Below are 15,664 nucleotides of genomic sequence, written 5' to 3' on the forward strand. Positions count from 1 at the left end.
GCCAAATTTGGTTTAAACTTAACCGGCCACCGCTGAATATCATCTTCGCCAGCTAAATTTCAACCGGCCAGAATACACGTGGATATTCAGTGCTGGTCATGGGAAACAGTCTGGCATTTTTTATTTATTTATTTTGCACATTTATACCCCACGTTTTTCCCACAATTTTGCAGGCTCAAAGTGGCTTACAATGCACTGAATGGCTATTGCCAGATCAGAGATGATATGGTTACAATCAAATTAGATAGAATAGTGGAAACAGGGAAAGTAGTTAATAGGGAAAGGGTAAATGAGTCTAAAATGGTCCGTAGATATGCTGGTAGGAAGAACTGCAGGTCATAAGTTGAATCCGAGGATTAGGCTGAGCCTCTTCTGGCTGGAAGAGAGGTAAATCAACTGGACACACCAAGATGGCCCTGCTTGATGGAAATGGAGTCCATTAACCGCCACTCCTGTTCCCATGGCAACTGACGCAGCGACCCACACACTCTCCGACCTCTTCAACGATAAACAGCTGAGAGAAAAGCGGAAACTGAGAGCATTCAAATCAGGCCGCCTTCACAGCTGGGATCGGCAGGGTAGTACCCTCCAAGATGGCCCAACGGCGCCGCCACAACCTCCAATGGCTAACAACCGACCAAGCGGCAGGCCAATGACGGGGGAAGAACCACAGTGCCGAAGCAGCCAGCAGCTTGGAGGAACAGAGAGATGCCCGTTGTCGGTGGGCCAAACGAGCCCTCTATAACGCGCTGGCCCCTTCTAGGTGATTCGGTACCGGTCCGTTCCCATCTGCAGCCGCCACCACGCCCCCGATGCAATCGCGCCAGATCTCTGCTAGACGCCAGCAGCGAGAAGGGAATCAAACAAACGACCGAGGTCAAGCAAAGCGCCCTGGTTCTTAACGATGGCACAACCGAGAAAATCGGGCCAAAACACAGCCAGCCAACGGGCCACAGCGACGCATTGAGTATTCAGGCTCAGTGTCGACTGTGGGAGGCAACCCAGTTACCTCCCGTGGTCTGAATATCGAGCCCAATGATGTTATCATAAAAGATGGAAAACTTAGATAACTTTGCTATAAATTTGAATTTAAAAATATTGAATTTTCCTTTCTCACATTTGAGTTCTCCTCATGAGATGTTTCATAAATTCATGAAAGAAGTTTCCTGAAAATTTCTTACTGAGGGCTAGGCCCTCAGCTGAACTTGGGTGTTGCTTTCTCTGATAATTTAAATCTTTCTTCTATACTTGAGAGTACACAAGAGGAAATTTTTTACAGGGCTACTCTGTTGGTGCAGTTTATTTTCTTAAAAGATAAAGAGGCTCTTTTGTGCCTTTGTTTGAGAGCACTTGGAACAAATTTCTAGGGAGAGCGTTTCCAAATACAGTATTTCCTTATGTTTCCCATTTGACCCAGGATAATATTAGTCACATTGAGTGCTAGTTTTTGTTTGTGTTTTTCCTTGTAAATATGGTATTAATTTGAATAATGTAGTCCATTATTTTCTTGAACCTAATTAATCGCAATTGTTATTTGATACTGGGGAAGTAAGATTCAACCCACAGCAGTTTTAAGCATGACATACGGTTTTTATATATTGTTGCAACTAGTAGCTCAGAACAGTTTACAAATTCAAAATGATCAAATTTTATAAAATTAAACATTGGAAAAGATCTAATGGAAATACAAAATATAACCTAATTGAAATATTTGTAGAAAAGCTAAGTTTTATTAATGGCCATGCATTAAGGGCAACATTAGTGTGGGACCGTAAATACAAAAATAGAAAATCAGCCATATGGCTGCAGCAAAAATGGCCTTAGCGCATGGGAAAAACCCATACAATGGCGCACTAAGGCCACTTTTTGCCACAGCATAGTAAAAGGGACTCTAAGAATTCCATTGGCCGAGAACTGTAATTCCAAATAATATCCTATAGGATGATTTCAATCTTAAAGTCAAAGCTGGTAGTAATTTAAGGTTATCCATGTGAATCAAACAAAGCATACAAAGACCAGTCCTTCTCATGGCTTTGGATTGCTCTTTGGCAGGAAAAAGTGAGCAGACCAGAAAAAGACTAAATAGTACAAAATACAATCCAAAGAAGCAATTTTATTGAACAACAGAAGTGGAAGGGGTGAGAACTGTGCCTGACTTAGTTAAATTTCGCCCTTCTGGGCTGCATCAGGGGCCTAAAATATCAGATGGCAAAACCCATAAAAACTTACACCAGAGCTGATAAAAATGTTGGCTGAAGGACAGAAACATTTGTACCAGCTCCGGTGCAAGTTTTTATGGTAGCCCCTTTTAAGATGCAGACAAGGAAAACCAGGCCATAGCTTTGCAGCCCAATGCTACTGAGTCTAGAATAATGCTACTTGTGAGTTAACTTACAGGTAGCCTCAGCTCACAGAGCCCCACAGTATATAAATACATACATATTTTGTAAAATATATGTATAAATCATGACTCTTCTTGCACTCCATCCAAACTCTGCCCTAAAACATACCTACACGCATCTCATATAAAAGTACATGCCTTCTTTTCATCACATTTACTTTTACACTTGTAACTCCTGGGTTATTTTATAAAATCCCTTTTAGACATATAAAAAGGCCTTTGCATGCAAATAATCCTTTATAATTTATCCTGATTGCATTAGTTTATTATGAATGTCAGTACTTATACATTTTTCCCTCATGTCAATTTTTTTTTAATATTCTAAGAACTCAAGTTTGTTATTTTTATCTCTTTAACAGCCAGCAGAAATGAAGGTCTAGGGGTGGCTTCAACAAAGAAAGAAAATGAAAGCCCTAATGTAAGCAACGATAGCAAGCCATCTTCTAGTGTGGAAAATGGACAGGACATTCAGGATTTAGCAAATGATATTACTGAGCAAGTAATAACTCCACTACAGGTAAGAGAGTAACAAGTGCAATACTTTATAAGGCAATTTTGAAATGTCAGTAGGTAGTTGCCAAGTCTGCAGGTACATTTACCTGTGGATTTTGCATCAGTTCTGAAAAGGAAAGTATGCATGTGTTTTCGAGGGAAACTGTACCCACAGAGATTTGGCTTTAATTTTTGCCTGGAAAAAAACACACATCATTCTGTACTATGTGCACTCTAAATTTCATAGTGTGCAACTCAAAAGGGGCAGTGGCCATGGACAGACCAAGGGCATTCCCAGAAATTAGGCACAATGTTATATAAAATACCTGAATTTGCACACCTAACTGCCATCAATTGGGCACAAGTATTTACACCACCTTTTGGCAGGCGTAACTGCTAGAAAGCTAGTATACCATACAAGACGCTCTGCGCAGCACACTTTTTATAGAATACTATCTTAGCACGGATCATAACGGCACCTAATTTTGGATGCCAGTTACTGAATCTGGCCCTATGTGACTTTCTGAAACCATGCTGATGGGGATCTAGAACGGCATACAGGTCCAGAAAGTCAACCAGTTGTTGTAAAACCATCTTTTCCAAGACCTTAGTCAGGAAGGACAGTGAGGATATACATTATGCATATAACCAAAGGGGTCTTTCACATCAGAACATCCTTTGTTGAGAACTGGTCTCATAACGGCTCGTTTAAGCTGTCATGGGAGAAAGAAAATCAGCACAAGATGAAGAAGACAAATGCTCATTAATAGGAACATTAAAGTTACCTAATACAATAGTGTCTTCCAAAATAACATCTGCAGAGAGCAAAGATTGTGCTCTAAAGAATAGTTTCCAGACAATAACTGCAGAGGACAATATGCAGACATAAAGGTACCACCTTCATTGACCTTAATGTGAATCCCAGAAGAGGACACATCAAATATCATTCTACAATGAAAGGCCAAGAATTGTTTATAATCAAGTAACCCCCTCCCCCCATTCCTAAACCTAATCTGAACCTCCCAGATATACCTTGATGGACAATATTGCTAAAAAAAGTAAGTACACTATTCCGTTCCCCACAATTCAGTAATGCAAGGTATATCTGAATAATATTCCACACTCAGATTGTATAATAACATTGTCTTAGTTTTGATAGAATGAGCATTAATTAGGTAAATAGACAATACCACAGTTTTTTGTAGAGTCGAAATCAGCAGGCAACACAAACTTCGAAGCTGAAGTCAGGTGTAAATGTGAGTGAGTTCTTTTCTCAGGGTAATTTCAGGTGAATTCACATATGCATCGTTACTATGAAATCCTGCTCTTTGTCCATGCTGTTAAAATATTTGGAGGTGATTTTAGAACCAATTGCATAAGTGGATTCAGCTGTTTAAAAAAAAAGAGCAGCAGTTTTAGAAAGGGGAAACATATATGTACAAGTAGCAGCAGCGGGCATACTTGTATATGAGCAGGCATAAATATTCACTTGTATGTCTACCAGGCTGTGCACGTGTATTTTGTATTTTCCATGTGTAAACCCCAAACTCTACCAAACTATGCTTCTGGAGCTCCTACTCCATTGGTTTCCAAATTTGCCCTGGGGGACCTTCAGCCAGCCAGGTTTTGTATCTTATGCATATTAATTGTAGACAGGTTGCTATCTCATCTGGTTGGGGGACCCCCAGGACAGGCTTAAGTGTCACTAGCCTACTCTACACATGTATACATGGAGGGGCATTTTCGATATGACGTTTAAGTCTGACTTTGGATGTTTTGCTCAAAACGTCCAGAATTCGAATAGTGAATTTAGCAAATTTCAAAACAGCAAAGTATCTTTTTTTTTCTTCAAAAATTACCACTTGCTAGATGGTTTTGTGCACTGTGCATTTATCTTTTTGGTCCATTAAACAAAAAAAAAACATCCAAGTGAAAACGCACAAAATCAAGCCATTGGGATGTAGACACAGACATCCCGGGAGAGCTATAGGGCACCCTAGTGGGCACTGCAGTGAACTTTACCTAACAGCTGCAAGGTACATATCTCACCGTTGCTCCTTTGTATTCTATAGTGAGCTCTCCAAAACCCTCCAGAAACCTACTGTACCCATCTTTACACCACTACAATAGCCATTATGACTGCAGGTGTCACCTATATGTGGGTACAGTAGGTTTTTGGTGGATTTTAGAGGGCTCACACTTTCCACCACAAGTGTAACAGTTAGAGTGAATTATTGGCCAGGGTCTCCTTCTCCCCAGTGCACTGCACTCACCACTAGGCTACTCCAGGGTCTTGCTTGCTGCTCTAATAAGACTGGCCATAACATCTGAAGCTATCATAGAGGCTGGTCTGCACTGTTTCTTTTACATCTTTGGGAGTGGGGGGGAGGGTCATTCCTTTATTCCTCCAGTGGTCATCTGGTCATTTAGGGCACTTTTTTGTGGCTTAGTCATTGCTAAAAACAGGTCTAGCTCAAAATGTCATAGTTTTATACTGCAACAAAACCACAGAAGTGGAAAGAACATTCTCCGAGGACAAGCAGGCTGCTTGTTCTCACTGATGGGTGACGTCCACGGCAGCCCCTCCAATCGGAACACTTTCTAGCAAAGTCCTTTGCTAGTCCTCGCGCGCCGATGCGCACCGCGCATGCGCGGCCGTCTTCCCGCCCGAACCGGCTCGTGCTGGCCAGTCTTCTTTTGTCCGCGCTCGGTACGGTCGTGTTTCGCCGTTCGCGCCCCAAAGTTGACCTCGCGCGTCGTTTTATCGACTTCGTTCAAAAAAAAAAAAAAAGGTGTCGGAAGGAGACCTTTATGGTTTTCTCCCTTCCCGTACTTCCAGTCTTTGCCCCGGTAAGTTTTCTTTCGTCGTCGGGGTAGGCCCTATTTAGGCCTCGGTCGAAGTTTTTCTTCCCCCTATTTTTGCGGTGCCATTTTTGCCATTTCGAGTTTTGATCTCGCCGGTGCGATTTTTCCGCCCATGACATCGAAGTCTTCCAGCTGCTTCAAGAAGTGCACCCAGTGCGCCCGGGTAATCTCGCTCACTGACAGGCACGCGTCGTGTCTTCAGTGTCTGGGGGCTGGGCACCGCCCTCAGGCCTGTAGTCTGTGTTCCCTTTTACAAAAGTGGACTCAGGTAGCGAGGTTAGCCCCGTGGAACATTTTGTTCTCGGGCTCTTCGTCGGCATCGGCACCGGGAGTATCGACTGCTTCGACGTCGTCGGCGCCTGGACCTTCATCTTCGCCCCCGATTGCATCGAGTGCATCGAGGCATCGGCCCTCTGCATCGGGGCGACATCGGAAGGCTGCGTCGGCGTCGGTATCGAGACCTCCTTGGCTGCTGTTGTCGTCGGACGGTGGTGCAGGTGAGGGCTGTCCATTCCCCTGCTGGTGGCGGTGAGCCTTCGGGTGGGTCTCCCCCCATTCCGAGGGCTCCTGCGGTACAGCCCCCCCGAGACCGACCTCCTTCGGTCTCGGCCCCGAGGAAGCGACGGCTGGATTTTACGTCCTCCTCGTCGTTGCCGGGAAGCTCCGGTGACATGCTTCGTTCCAAGAAGTCGAAGAAGCATCGTCACCGGTCCCCTTCCCATGTCGGCACCGAGAGCTCTGGGTCGCCGAGGGAGTCGGCACCCAGTAGGCATCGGCACCGAGAGGACCGCTCACCCTCTGTTCAAGAGGTGTCGATGTGCTCCCCTTTGGACAGCCCGGAACAGCCTCCACACCCGGAACAGACTCTGACATCGACGCCTGCATCGGCTTCCATGCCTTTTTCTACAGCCGCTCTGAACGAGAGTCTCCAGGCCGTTCTCCCAGAGATCCTGGGAGAGCTGTTGCGCCCTACCCCTCCGGTACCGGGGGTGCTTGCGCCACTGGTACCGTCGAGCGAGGCGCCGGATGGCCCATTGTCCGGGGTGAGGTCTCCGACATCGGTGCCGCTTGCGGTACCGACTGCGGTAGCCTCCCAGGAAGGCTCCCCGACTACGTCGGCGGAGGGAGCTTCGCCGGTGCAGGCGAGGGAGTCTACCTCTCGACGCTCCCACCGTGGCCGTGGTTCCACGGAGTCGAGCCGGGCACGGTTGCAGACACAGGTCCGTGAACTTGTGTCTGACACCGATGGTGAGGCCTCGTGGGAAGAGGAAGAAGACATCAGATATTTCTCTGACGAGGAGTCTGAGGGTCTTCCTTCCGATCCCACTCCCTCTCCTGAAAGACAGCTTTCCCCTCCTGAGAGCCTGTCTTTCGCTTCCTTTGTCCGGGAGATGTCTACGGCCATCCCCTTCCCGGTGGTTGTGGAGGACGAGCCCAGGGCTGAAATGTTTGAGCTCCTGGACTATCCTTCTCCACCTAAGGAAGCGTCCACAGTACCCATGCATCATGTCCTCAAAAAGACATTGCTGGCGAACTGGACCAAGCCATTAACTAATCCCCACATTCCCAAGAAGATCGAGTCCCAGTACCGGATCCATGGGGACCCAGAGCTGATGCGCACTCAGTTGCCTCACGAATCTGGAGTTGTGGATTTGGCCCTAAAGAAGGCCAAGAGTTCTAGAGAACATGCTTCGGCGCCCCCGGGCAGGGACTCTAGAACCTTGGGCTCCTTTGGGAGGAAGGCCTACCATTCTTCTATGCTCGTGGCCAAGATTCAGTCCTACCAGCTCTACACGAGCATACACATGCGGAACAATGTGCGGCAGTTGGCGGGCTTGGTGGACAAGCTCCCCCCTGAGCAAGCCAGGCCTTTTCAGGAGGTGGTCAGGCAGCTGAAGGCGTGCAGAAAATTCCTGGCCAGAGGGGTGTATGACACCTTTGATGTTGCGTCCAGGGCCGCTGCTCAAGGTGTGGTGATGCGCAGACTCTCATGGCTGCGTGCCTCCGACCTGGAGAATAGAATCCAGCAGCGGATTGCGGACTCGCCTTGCCGTGCGGATAATATTTTTGGAGAGAAAGTCGAGCAGGTGGTAGAGCAGCTCCACCAGCGGGACACCGCATTCGACAAGTTCTCCCGCCGGCAGCCTTCAGCCTCTACCTCTACAGGTAGAAGATTTTTCGGGGGAAGGAAGACTGTTCCCTACTCTTCTGGCAAGCGTAGGTACAATCCTCCTTCTCGACAGCCTGCGGCCCAGGCTAAGCCCCAGCGCGCTCGCTCTCGTCAACAGCGTGCGCCTCAGCAAGGCCCCTCGGCTCCCCAGCAAAAGCAAGGGACGAGCTTTTGACTGGCTCCAGCAGAGCATAGCCGACATCCAAGTGTCAGTGCCGGGCGACCTGCCAGTCGGAGGGAGGTTGAAAGCTTTTCACCAAAGGTGGCCTCTCATAACCTCCGATCAGTGGGTTCTCCAAATAGTCTGGCAAGGATACACCCTCAATTTGGCCTCAAAACATCCAAATTGTCCACCGGGAGCTCAGTCTTACAGCTTCCAGCACAAGCAGGTACTTGCAGAGGAACTCTCCGCCCTTCTCAGCGCCAATGCGGTTGAGCCCGTGCCATCCGGGCAAGAAGGGCTGGGATTCTATTCCAGGTACTTCCTTATGGAAAAGAAAACAGGGGGGATGCGTCCCATCCTAGACCTAAGGGCCCTGAACAAATATCTGGTCAAAGAAAAGTTCAGGATGCTTTCCCTGGGCACCCTTCTCCCCATGATTCAGGAAAACGATTGGCTATGCTCTCTGGACTTGAAGGACGCCTACACGCACATCCCGATACTGCCAGCTCACAGACAGTATCTGCGATTTCAGCTGGGCACACGTCACTTCCAGTACTGTGTGCTACCCTTTGGGCTCACCACTGCGCCCAGAGTGTTCACAAAGTGCTTGGCTGTAGTAGCAGCGGCACTTCGCAGACTGGGGGTACACGTGTTCCCATATCTCGACGATTGGCTGGTGAAGAACGCATCCGAGGCAGGAGCCCTGCAGTCCATGCAGATGACTATTCGCCTCCTGGAGCTACTGGGGTTTGTGATAAATTACCCAAAGTCCCATCTTCTCCCAGTGCAGAAACTCGAATTCATAGGAGCTCTGCTGGATTCTCGGACGGCTCGCACCTATCTCCCGGAGACGAGAGCCAACAACTTGTTGTACCTCGTCTCGCGGGTGCGAGCGTCCCAGCAGATCACAGCTCGGCAGATGTTGAGATTGCTGGGCCACATGGCCTCCACAGTTCATGTGACTCCCATGGCCCGCCTTCACATGAGATCTGCTCAATGGACCCTAGCTTCCCAGTGGTTTCAGGCTGCTGGGGATCTAGAAGACGTGATCCACCTGTCCACGAGTTTTCTCAATTCCCTGTATTGGTGGACGATTTGGTCCAATTTGACTCTGGGACGTCCTTTCCAAATTCCTCAGCCACAAAAAGTGCTGACCACGGATGCGTCTCTCCGGGGATGGGGAGCTCATGTCGATGGGCTTCACACCCAAGGAAGCTGGTCCCTCCAGGAACGCGATCTGCAGATCAATCTTCTGGAGCTACGAGCGATCTGGAACGCCCTGAAGGCTTTCAGAGATCGGCTGTCCCACCAAATTATGCAAATTCTGACAGACAACCAGGTTGCCATGTATTACGTCAACAAGCAGGGGGGCACCGGATCTCGCCCCCTGTGTCAGGAAGCCGTCAGCATGTGGCTCTGGGCTCGCCGTCATGGCATGGTGCTCCAAGCCACATATCTGGCAGGCGTAAACAACAGTCTGGCCGACAGGTTGAGCAGGATTATGCAACCTCAAGAGTGGTCGCTCAATTCCCGTGTGGTGCGGCAGATCTTCCAGGTGTGGGGCACCCCCTTGGTAGATCTCTTCGCATCTCGAGCCAACCACAAAGTCCCTCAGTTCTGTTCCAGGCTTCAGGCCCACGGCAGACTGGCATTGGATGCCTTCCTCCTGGACTGGGGGGAGGGTCTGCTGTATGCTTATCCTCCCATACCTCTGGTGGGGAAAACTTTGTTGAAACTCAAGCAAGACCGAGGCACCATGATTCTGATTGCTCCTTTTTGGCCGCGTCAGATCTGGTTCCCTCTTCTTCTGGAGTTGTCCTCCGAAGAACCGTGGAGATTGGAGTGTTTTCCGACCCTCATCACACAGGACGAAGGGGCGCTTCTGCATCCCAGCCTCCGGTCCCTGGCTCTCACGGCCTGGATGTTGAGAGCGTAGACTTTGCCTCTTTGGGTCTGTCAGAGGGTGTCTCTCGCATCTTGCTTGCTTCCAGGAAAGATTCCACTAAGAGGAGTTATTTCTTTCTATGGAGGAGGTTTGCCGTCTGGTGTGACAGCAAGGCCCTAGATCCTCGCTCTTGTCCTACACAGACCCTGCTTGAATACCTTCTGCACTTGTTTGAGTCCGGTCTCAAGACCAACTCTGTAAGGGTTCACCTTAGTGCAATCAGTGCATACCATTACCGTGTGGAAGGTAAGCCGATCTCAGGACAGCCTTTAGTTGTTCGCTTCATGAGAGGTTTGCTTTTGTCAAAGCCCCCTGTCAAGCCTCCTACAGTGTCATGGGATCTCAATGTCGTTCTCACCCAGCTGATGAAACCTCCTTTTGAGCCACTGAATTCCTGCCAACTGAAGTATTTGACCTGGAAGGTCATTTTCTTGGTGGCAGTTACTTCAGCTCGTAGAGTCAGTGAGCTTCAGGCCCTGGTAGCCCAGGCCCCTTACACTAAATTTCATCATAACAGAGTAGTCCTCCGCACTCACCCTAAGTTCCTGCCAAAGGTTGTGTCGGAGTTCCATCTGAACCAGTCAATTGTCTTGCCAACATTCTTTCCCCGTCCTCATTCCTGCCCTGCTGAACGTCAGCTGCACACATTGGACTGCAAGAGAGCATTGGCCTTCTATCTGGAGCGGACACAGCCCAACAGACAGTCCGCCCAATTGTTTGTTTCTTTTGATCCCAACAGGAGGGGAGTGGCTGTAGGAAAACGCACCATATCCAATAGGCTAGCAGATTGCATTTCCTTCACTTACGCCCAGGCTGGGCTGGCTCTTGAGGGTCATGTCACGGCTCATAATGTTAGAGCCATGGCAACGTCGGTAGCCCACTTGAAGTCAGCTACTATTGAAGAGATTTGCAAAGCTGCGACGTGGTCATCAGTCCACACATTCACATCTCATTACTGCCTGCAGCAGGATACCCGACGCGACAGTCGGTTCGGGCAGTCAGTGCTTCAGAATCTGTTTGTGGTTTAGAATCCAACTCCACCCCCCTAGGCCCATGTTTGTTCTGTTCCAGGCTGCACTCTCAGTTAGTTGGTAAATTTTTTAGGTCAATCTCAGTTATGTCCTCGCCGTTGCGAGGCCCAATTGACCATGGTTGTTGTTTTGAGTGAGCCTGGGGGCTAGGGATACCCCATCAGTGAGAACAAGCAGCCTGCTTGTCCTCGGAGAAAGCGAATGCTACATACCTGTAGAAGGTATTCTCCGAGGACAGCAGGCTGATTGTTCTCACAAACCCGCCCGCCTCCCCTTTGGAGTTGTGTCTTCCCTTCTCTTTGTCTTGCTACATATGAGACTGGCCGGCACGAGCCGGTTCGGGCGGGAAGACGGCCGCGCATGCGCGGTGCGCATCGGCGCGCGAGGACTAGCAAAGGACTTTGCTAGAAAGTGTTCCAATTGGAGGGGCTGCCGTGGACGTCACCCATCAGTGAGAACAATCAGCCTGCTGTCCTCGGAGAATACCTTCTACAGGTATGTAGCATTCGCTACAATGTCCCATGTAAAGTCACATAGGCAGGAGGAGAGTGGGAACAGAATCAGGCTCTTCAAGGAACAGACCAAGGACGTCCAGTGTAGAAGTAATATTTATTATTGAAAGCAGACTCAACACAGTGCTATATTTCAGCAATGGAAGTACTTTTTTCAGGAGTCTACATAAATACAGGAGAAAATAAAAACATCTTAAGTAAAATATAAGCAAAAGGTATATATGTAAATGAAAAATATATAAATACTAGTAAAGAAGGCCCGTTTCTGACACAAATTAAACGGGCGCTAGCAAGGTTTTCCTCGGAGTGTGTATGTTTGAGAGAGAGTGTGTATGTGAGAGAGATTGTGTGTGTGTAAGAGAGAAAGTGTGTGTGAGAGATGGAGTGTGTGTGTGTGAGAGAGAATTAGTGAGACAGAGTGTGTGTGTGTTTGTGTGACAGAGAGAGAGTGTGTGAGACACAGAGTGTATGTTTGTGTGAGAGTGTGTGTGAGACAGAGAGAGGCAAGAGATAGACTGTGTGTGTGTGTGACAGAGAGAGAGAGTGTGTCACAAAGAGTGTATGTGAGAGACAGAGGGTGTGTGCTCCCTCCCCCCCCCCCTCTCTCAGGACCCCCTTCCCCCCTCTCTCAGGACCTCTTCCCCCCCTTTATGGTCTCTGGACCCCCTTCCACCCCCACCTCTCTGGTCTCAGGACCCCCTCTACCCCACCTCTCTGGTCTCAGGACCCCCCCTCCCCACCTCTCTGGTCTCAGGACCCCCCCTCTCATCCCTGGACCCCTCCACCCCCCCTCTCTCGTCCCATGCACCCACTGTTGGTCTCTGTGGCCTCAGACTGCAAGCAGGACATGTGCTGCAGGCTCTCCCCTTCGTTATTGCTGCCTGTTGTTAAAAGTTTTTACCTGCTGCTGCTGCGCTGCCAAGAGTGAAGGGGAGCACGGACGGATGCCGCTTCAGAGTGCCTTTAGTTTTGTTTCTGTTTCAGCTGTTCCTGTGGTCCCGCCCTTCCGGAAACAGGAAATGAGGGTGGGACCAGAGGAACAGCTGAAATTGAAGCCAAAGCAAAGGCAGCCTGAAGCGGTTCAACTGTCAGTCATGATCGTGGGCTGAAGCTCGAGTGCTGTAGCGGCTAACGCATTCCATGTTCCCGCGGTCCCATGTCTCAGCCCTGTCTTGTTTTGTTTGGTCACGCGCTTCCCGCCTCCTGACTTGGAATTGTAGCATCTCCTGACGTCAGGCACGCAGGGTTCTACTGTGGGAGAGTGACGTCAGGAGATGGTTACAAATGCAGCCAGAGACTTTGGAACGTTGCAAAAGCAAATTATTATATTAGATAATAAAACCGCAACAAAATGATCAGCTACAGGGTTAAACAACAATTAAAGGAAGACTTGGACATACAAAAATTCAAGAAATATAATCTAAAAACAGTGTAAGAAAAGAGCAACGAATACTGCAGAATGTGACATATGATTATTACTATTGTTAAAGCAGGACTTGAAGAGAATATGAATAATGCTCCTAAACAATTAAATAAAATATATGCATAAACATTTTTAAAAAGTTATATGTATGTTGACACTAACCTTGGTAAACATGTACAGAAAATCCTTATGGGTAAGGTCGTCAGAAGTTGATCTTTTAGAAAAAGTTGTGGTCTGGAAAAATGTGTGTGTGTGTGTGCATACATATGGAGGGGCATAATTGAACAAAAACGTCTATCTCCATGGGCATTTATCTCCGAGAACGGGTCCGTGAAGGGGCGGACCGAACCATATTTTCGAAAAAAATAGACGTCCATGTTTTATTCGACAATTTGTGAGCTGGGCATTTTTGTTTTTCAGTGATAATGGAAAATGAAAGCGCCCAGCTCAAAAACGAATAAATCCAAGGCATTTGTTCGTGGGAGGGGCCAGGAGTCGTAGTGCACTGGTCCCCCTCACATGCCAGGACACCAACCGGGCACCCTAGGGGGCACTTTTACAAAAACAAAAAAAAAAGGTAAAAGAGCTCCCAGGTGCATAGCACCCTTCCCTTGGGTGTTGAGCCCCCCAAATCCCCCTCAAAACCTACCGCCCACAAGTCTACACCATTACTATAGCCCTAAGGGGTGAAGGGGGGCACCTACATGTGGGTACAGTGGGTTTGGGGGGCGGTTTGGAGGGCTCCCATTTACCAGCACAAGTGTAACAGGTGGGGGGGGGGGGTGGGCCTGGGTCCACCTGCCTGAAGTCCACTGCACCCCCTAATAACTGCTCCAGTGACCTGCATACTGCTGCCAGGGAGGTGGGTATGACATTTGAGGGTGAAAATAAAAAGTTGTGAAACGGCATATTTTGTGATGGGAGGGGGTTTGTGACCACTGGGGGAGTCAGGGGAGGTCATCCCCGATTCCCTCCAGTGGTCATCTGGTCATTTAGGGCACTTTTTGGGGCCTTATTCGTGGAAAAACAGGGTCCAGGAAAAGTGCCCTAAATTCTCGCTAAAAACGCATATTTTTCTTCCATTATCTGCGAAAGGCGCCCATCTCTGATCGGCCGATAACCACGCCCCAGTTCCGCCTTCACCACGCCTTTGACATGCCCCCATCAACTTTGTCCGCATCCGCGACGGAGTGCAGTTGAAAACGTCCAAATTCGGCTTTCGATTATACCGCTTTATTCGTTTGTGTGAGATAAACGTCTATCTCCTGATTTGGGTCGCAATATAGGCGTTTTTCTTTTTCAATTATAAGCTGGATAATGTTTTAAAAACTTTTATGCATATATTTTATTTAATTGTTTAGGAACATTATTCATATTCTCTTCAAGTCCTGCTTTATCAACATTGCTCAATAGTAATCTCTTAACCATATATCATATTCTGCAGTATTTGTTACTCTTTTCTTAGGCTGCTTTTAGATTATATTTCTTGAATTTTTTTGTATGTCCAAGTCTTCCTTTGTTGTTTTACCTTGTAGCTAATGTTATCATGTTATTGCAATTTTATTACATTTATATATTTTTCATTTACATGTATACCTTTGTTTATATTTTACCTAAGATGTTTTTATTTTCTCTTGTATTTATGTAGACTCCTGAAGAAGGAACTAAACATGGTACTTTGTTGAGTCTGCTTTCAATAAATATTACTTCTACATTGGATGCCCTTGATCTGTTCCTTGAAGAGCCTGATTCTGTTCCCACTCTCCTCCTGCCTTAGTTTTAGACTGAAAACGAATTCACAATATCAATGTCTCTGGTAACATTCAACTGCTTGTATACACAAACCAGGACTCAAAAGCCACCTACTTCAAAAAAGTGCTTTAACAAACAGTTGTTTCACCAGTATTTCACCAATATTCCACCAATATAATATATAATTTTTGTGTGTAGAGTACCCTCAGATATAAACCACTGTAACTGCAGTCAATAATGCTGCTAAAACGTGGCATAGCACCTCTTTCATTAGGTAACTCTCACTCTGTTTTTTGGGAGAGAGCAATCTCTGCTCACATTTTTTTATGCTTCCCAATCACCACAGTGCTATAAAATCATTTATTACTTTTAAAATATATACTAGGTGAAAAAACTGTGCACTTATCTCGTGAGTTCTTGCCTCCCTGGCAGAACTATATTGCCTTGTTGACACATTAAGCAATTGCCTTCCCCTGGAACCGCCCGACTCCGCGGGGTTTCAAAACACTTTCCTCAGGGACAAAGGGTTAAGGCTGCATAAATCACTTCTTCCTCTTTCATTCTGTCTCGCACACTCCACAGATCAAGGCCTTGATCTGTGGAGTGTGCGAGACAGAATGAAAGAGGAAGAAGTGATTTATGCAGCCTTAACCCTTTGTCCCTGAGGAAAGTGTTTTGAAACCCCGCGGAGTCGGGCGGTTCCAGGGGAAGGCAATTGCTTAATGTGTCAACAAGGCAATATAGTTCTGCCAGGGAGGCAAGAACTCACGAGATAAGTGCACAGTTTTTTCACCTAGTATATATTTTAAAAGTAATAAATGATTTTATAGCACTGTGGTGATTGGGAAGCATAAAAAAATGTGAGCAGAGATTGCTCTCTCCCAAAAAACAGAGTGAGAGTTACCTAATG

The 15,664-nt window shown here is 47.4% G+C and overlaps 1 protein-coding gene across 1 annotated transcript in view; it reads left to right on the plus strand.

The window, feature by feature from the left end:
* The window catches only part of ADGB (androglobin), a 738,031-nt gene that overhangs the window by 563,799 nt on the left and 158,568 nt on the right, over positions 1–15,664 (plus strand). Inside the window, exon 28 of the mRNA XM_030198035.1 lies at positions 2,761–2,918. Coding sequence (XP_030053895.1) covers positions 2,761–2,918 — 158 coding nt within the window. The remainder of the gene's footprint in view (positions 1–2,760; positions 2,919–15,664) is intronic.

This window comes from Microcaecilia unicolor, chromosome 3 (genome assembly GCF_901765095.1).
Source record: "Microcaecilia unicolor chromosome 3, aMicUni1.1, whole genome shotgun sequence".
NCBI lineage: Eukaryota > Metazoa > Chordata > Amphibia > Gymnophiona > Siphonopidae > Microcaecilia > Microcaecilia unicolor.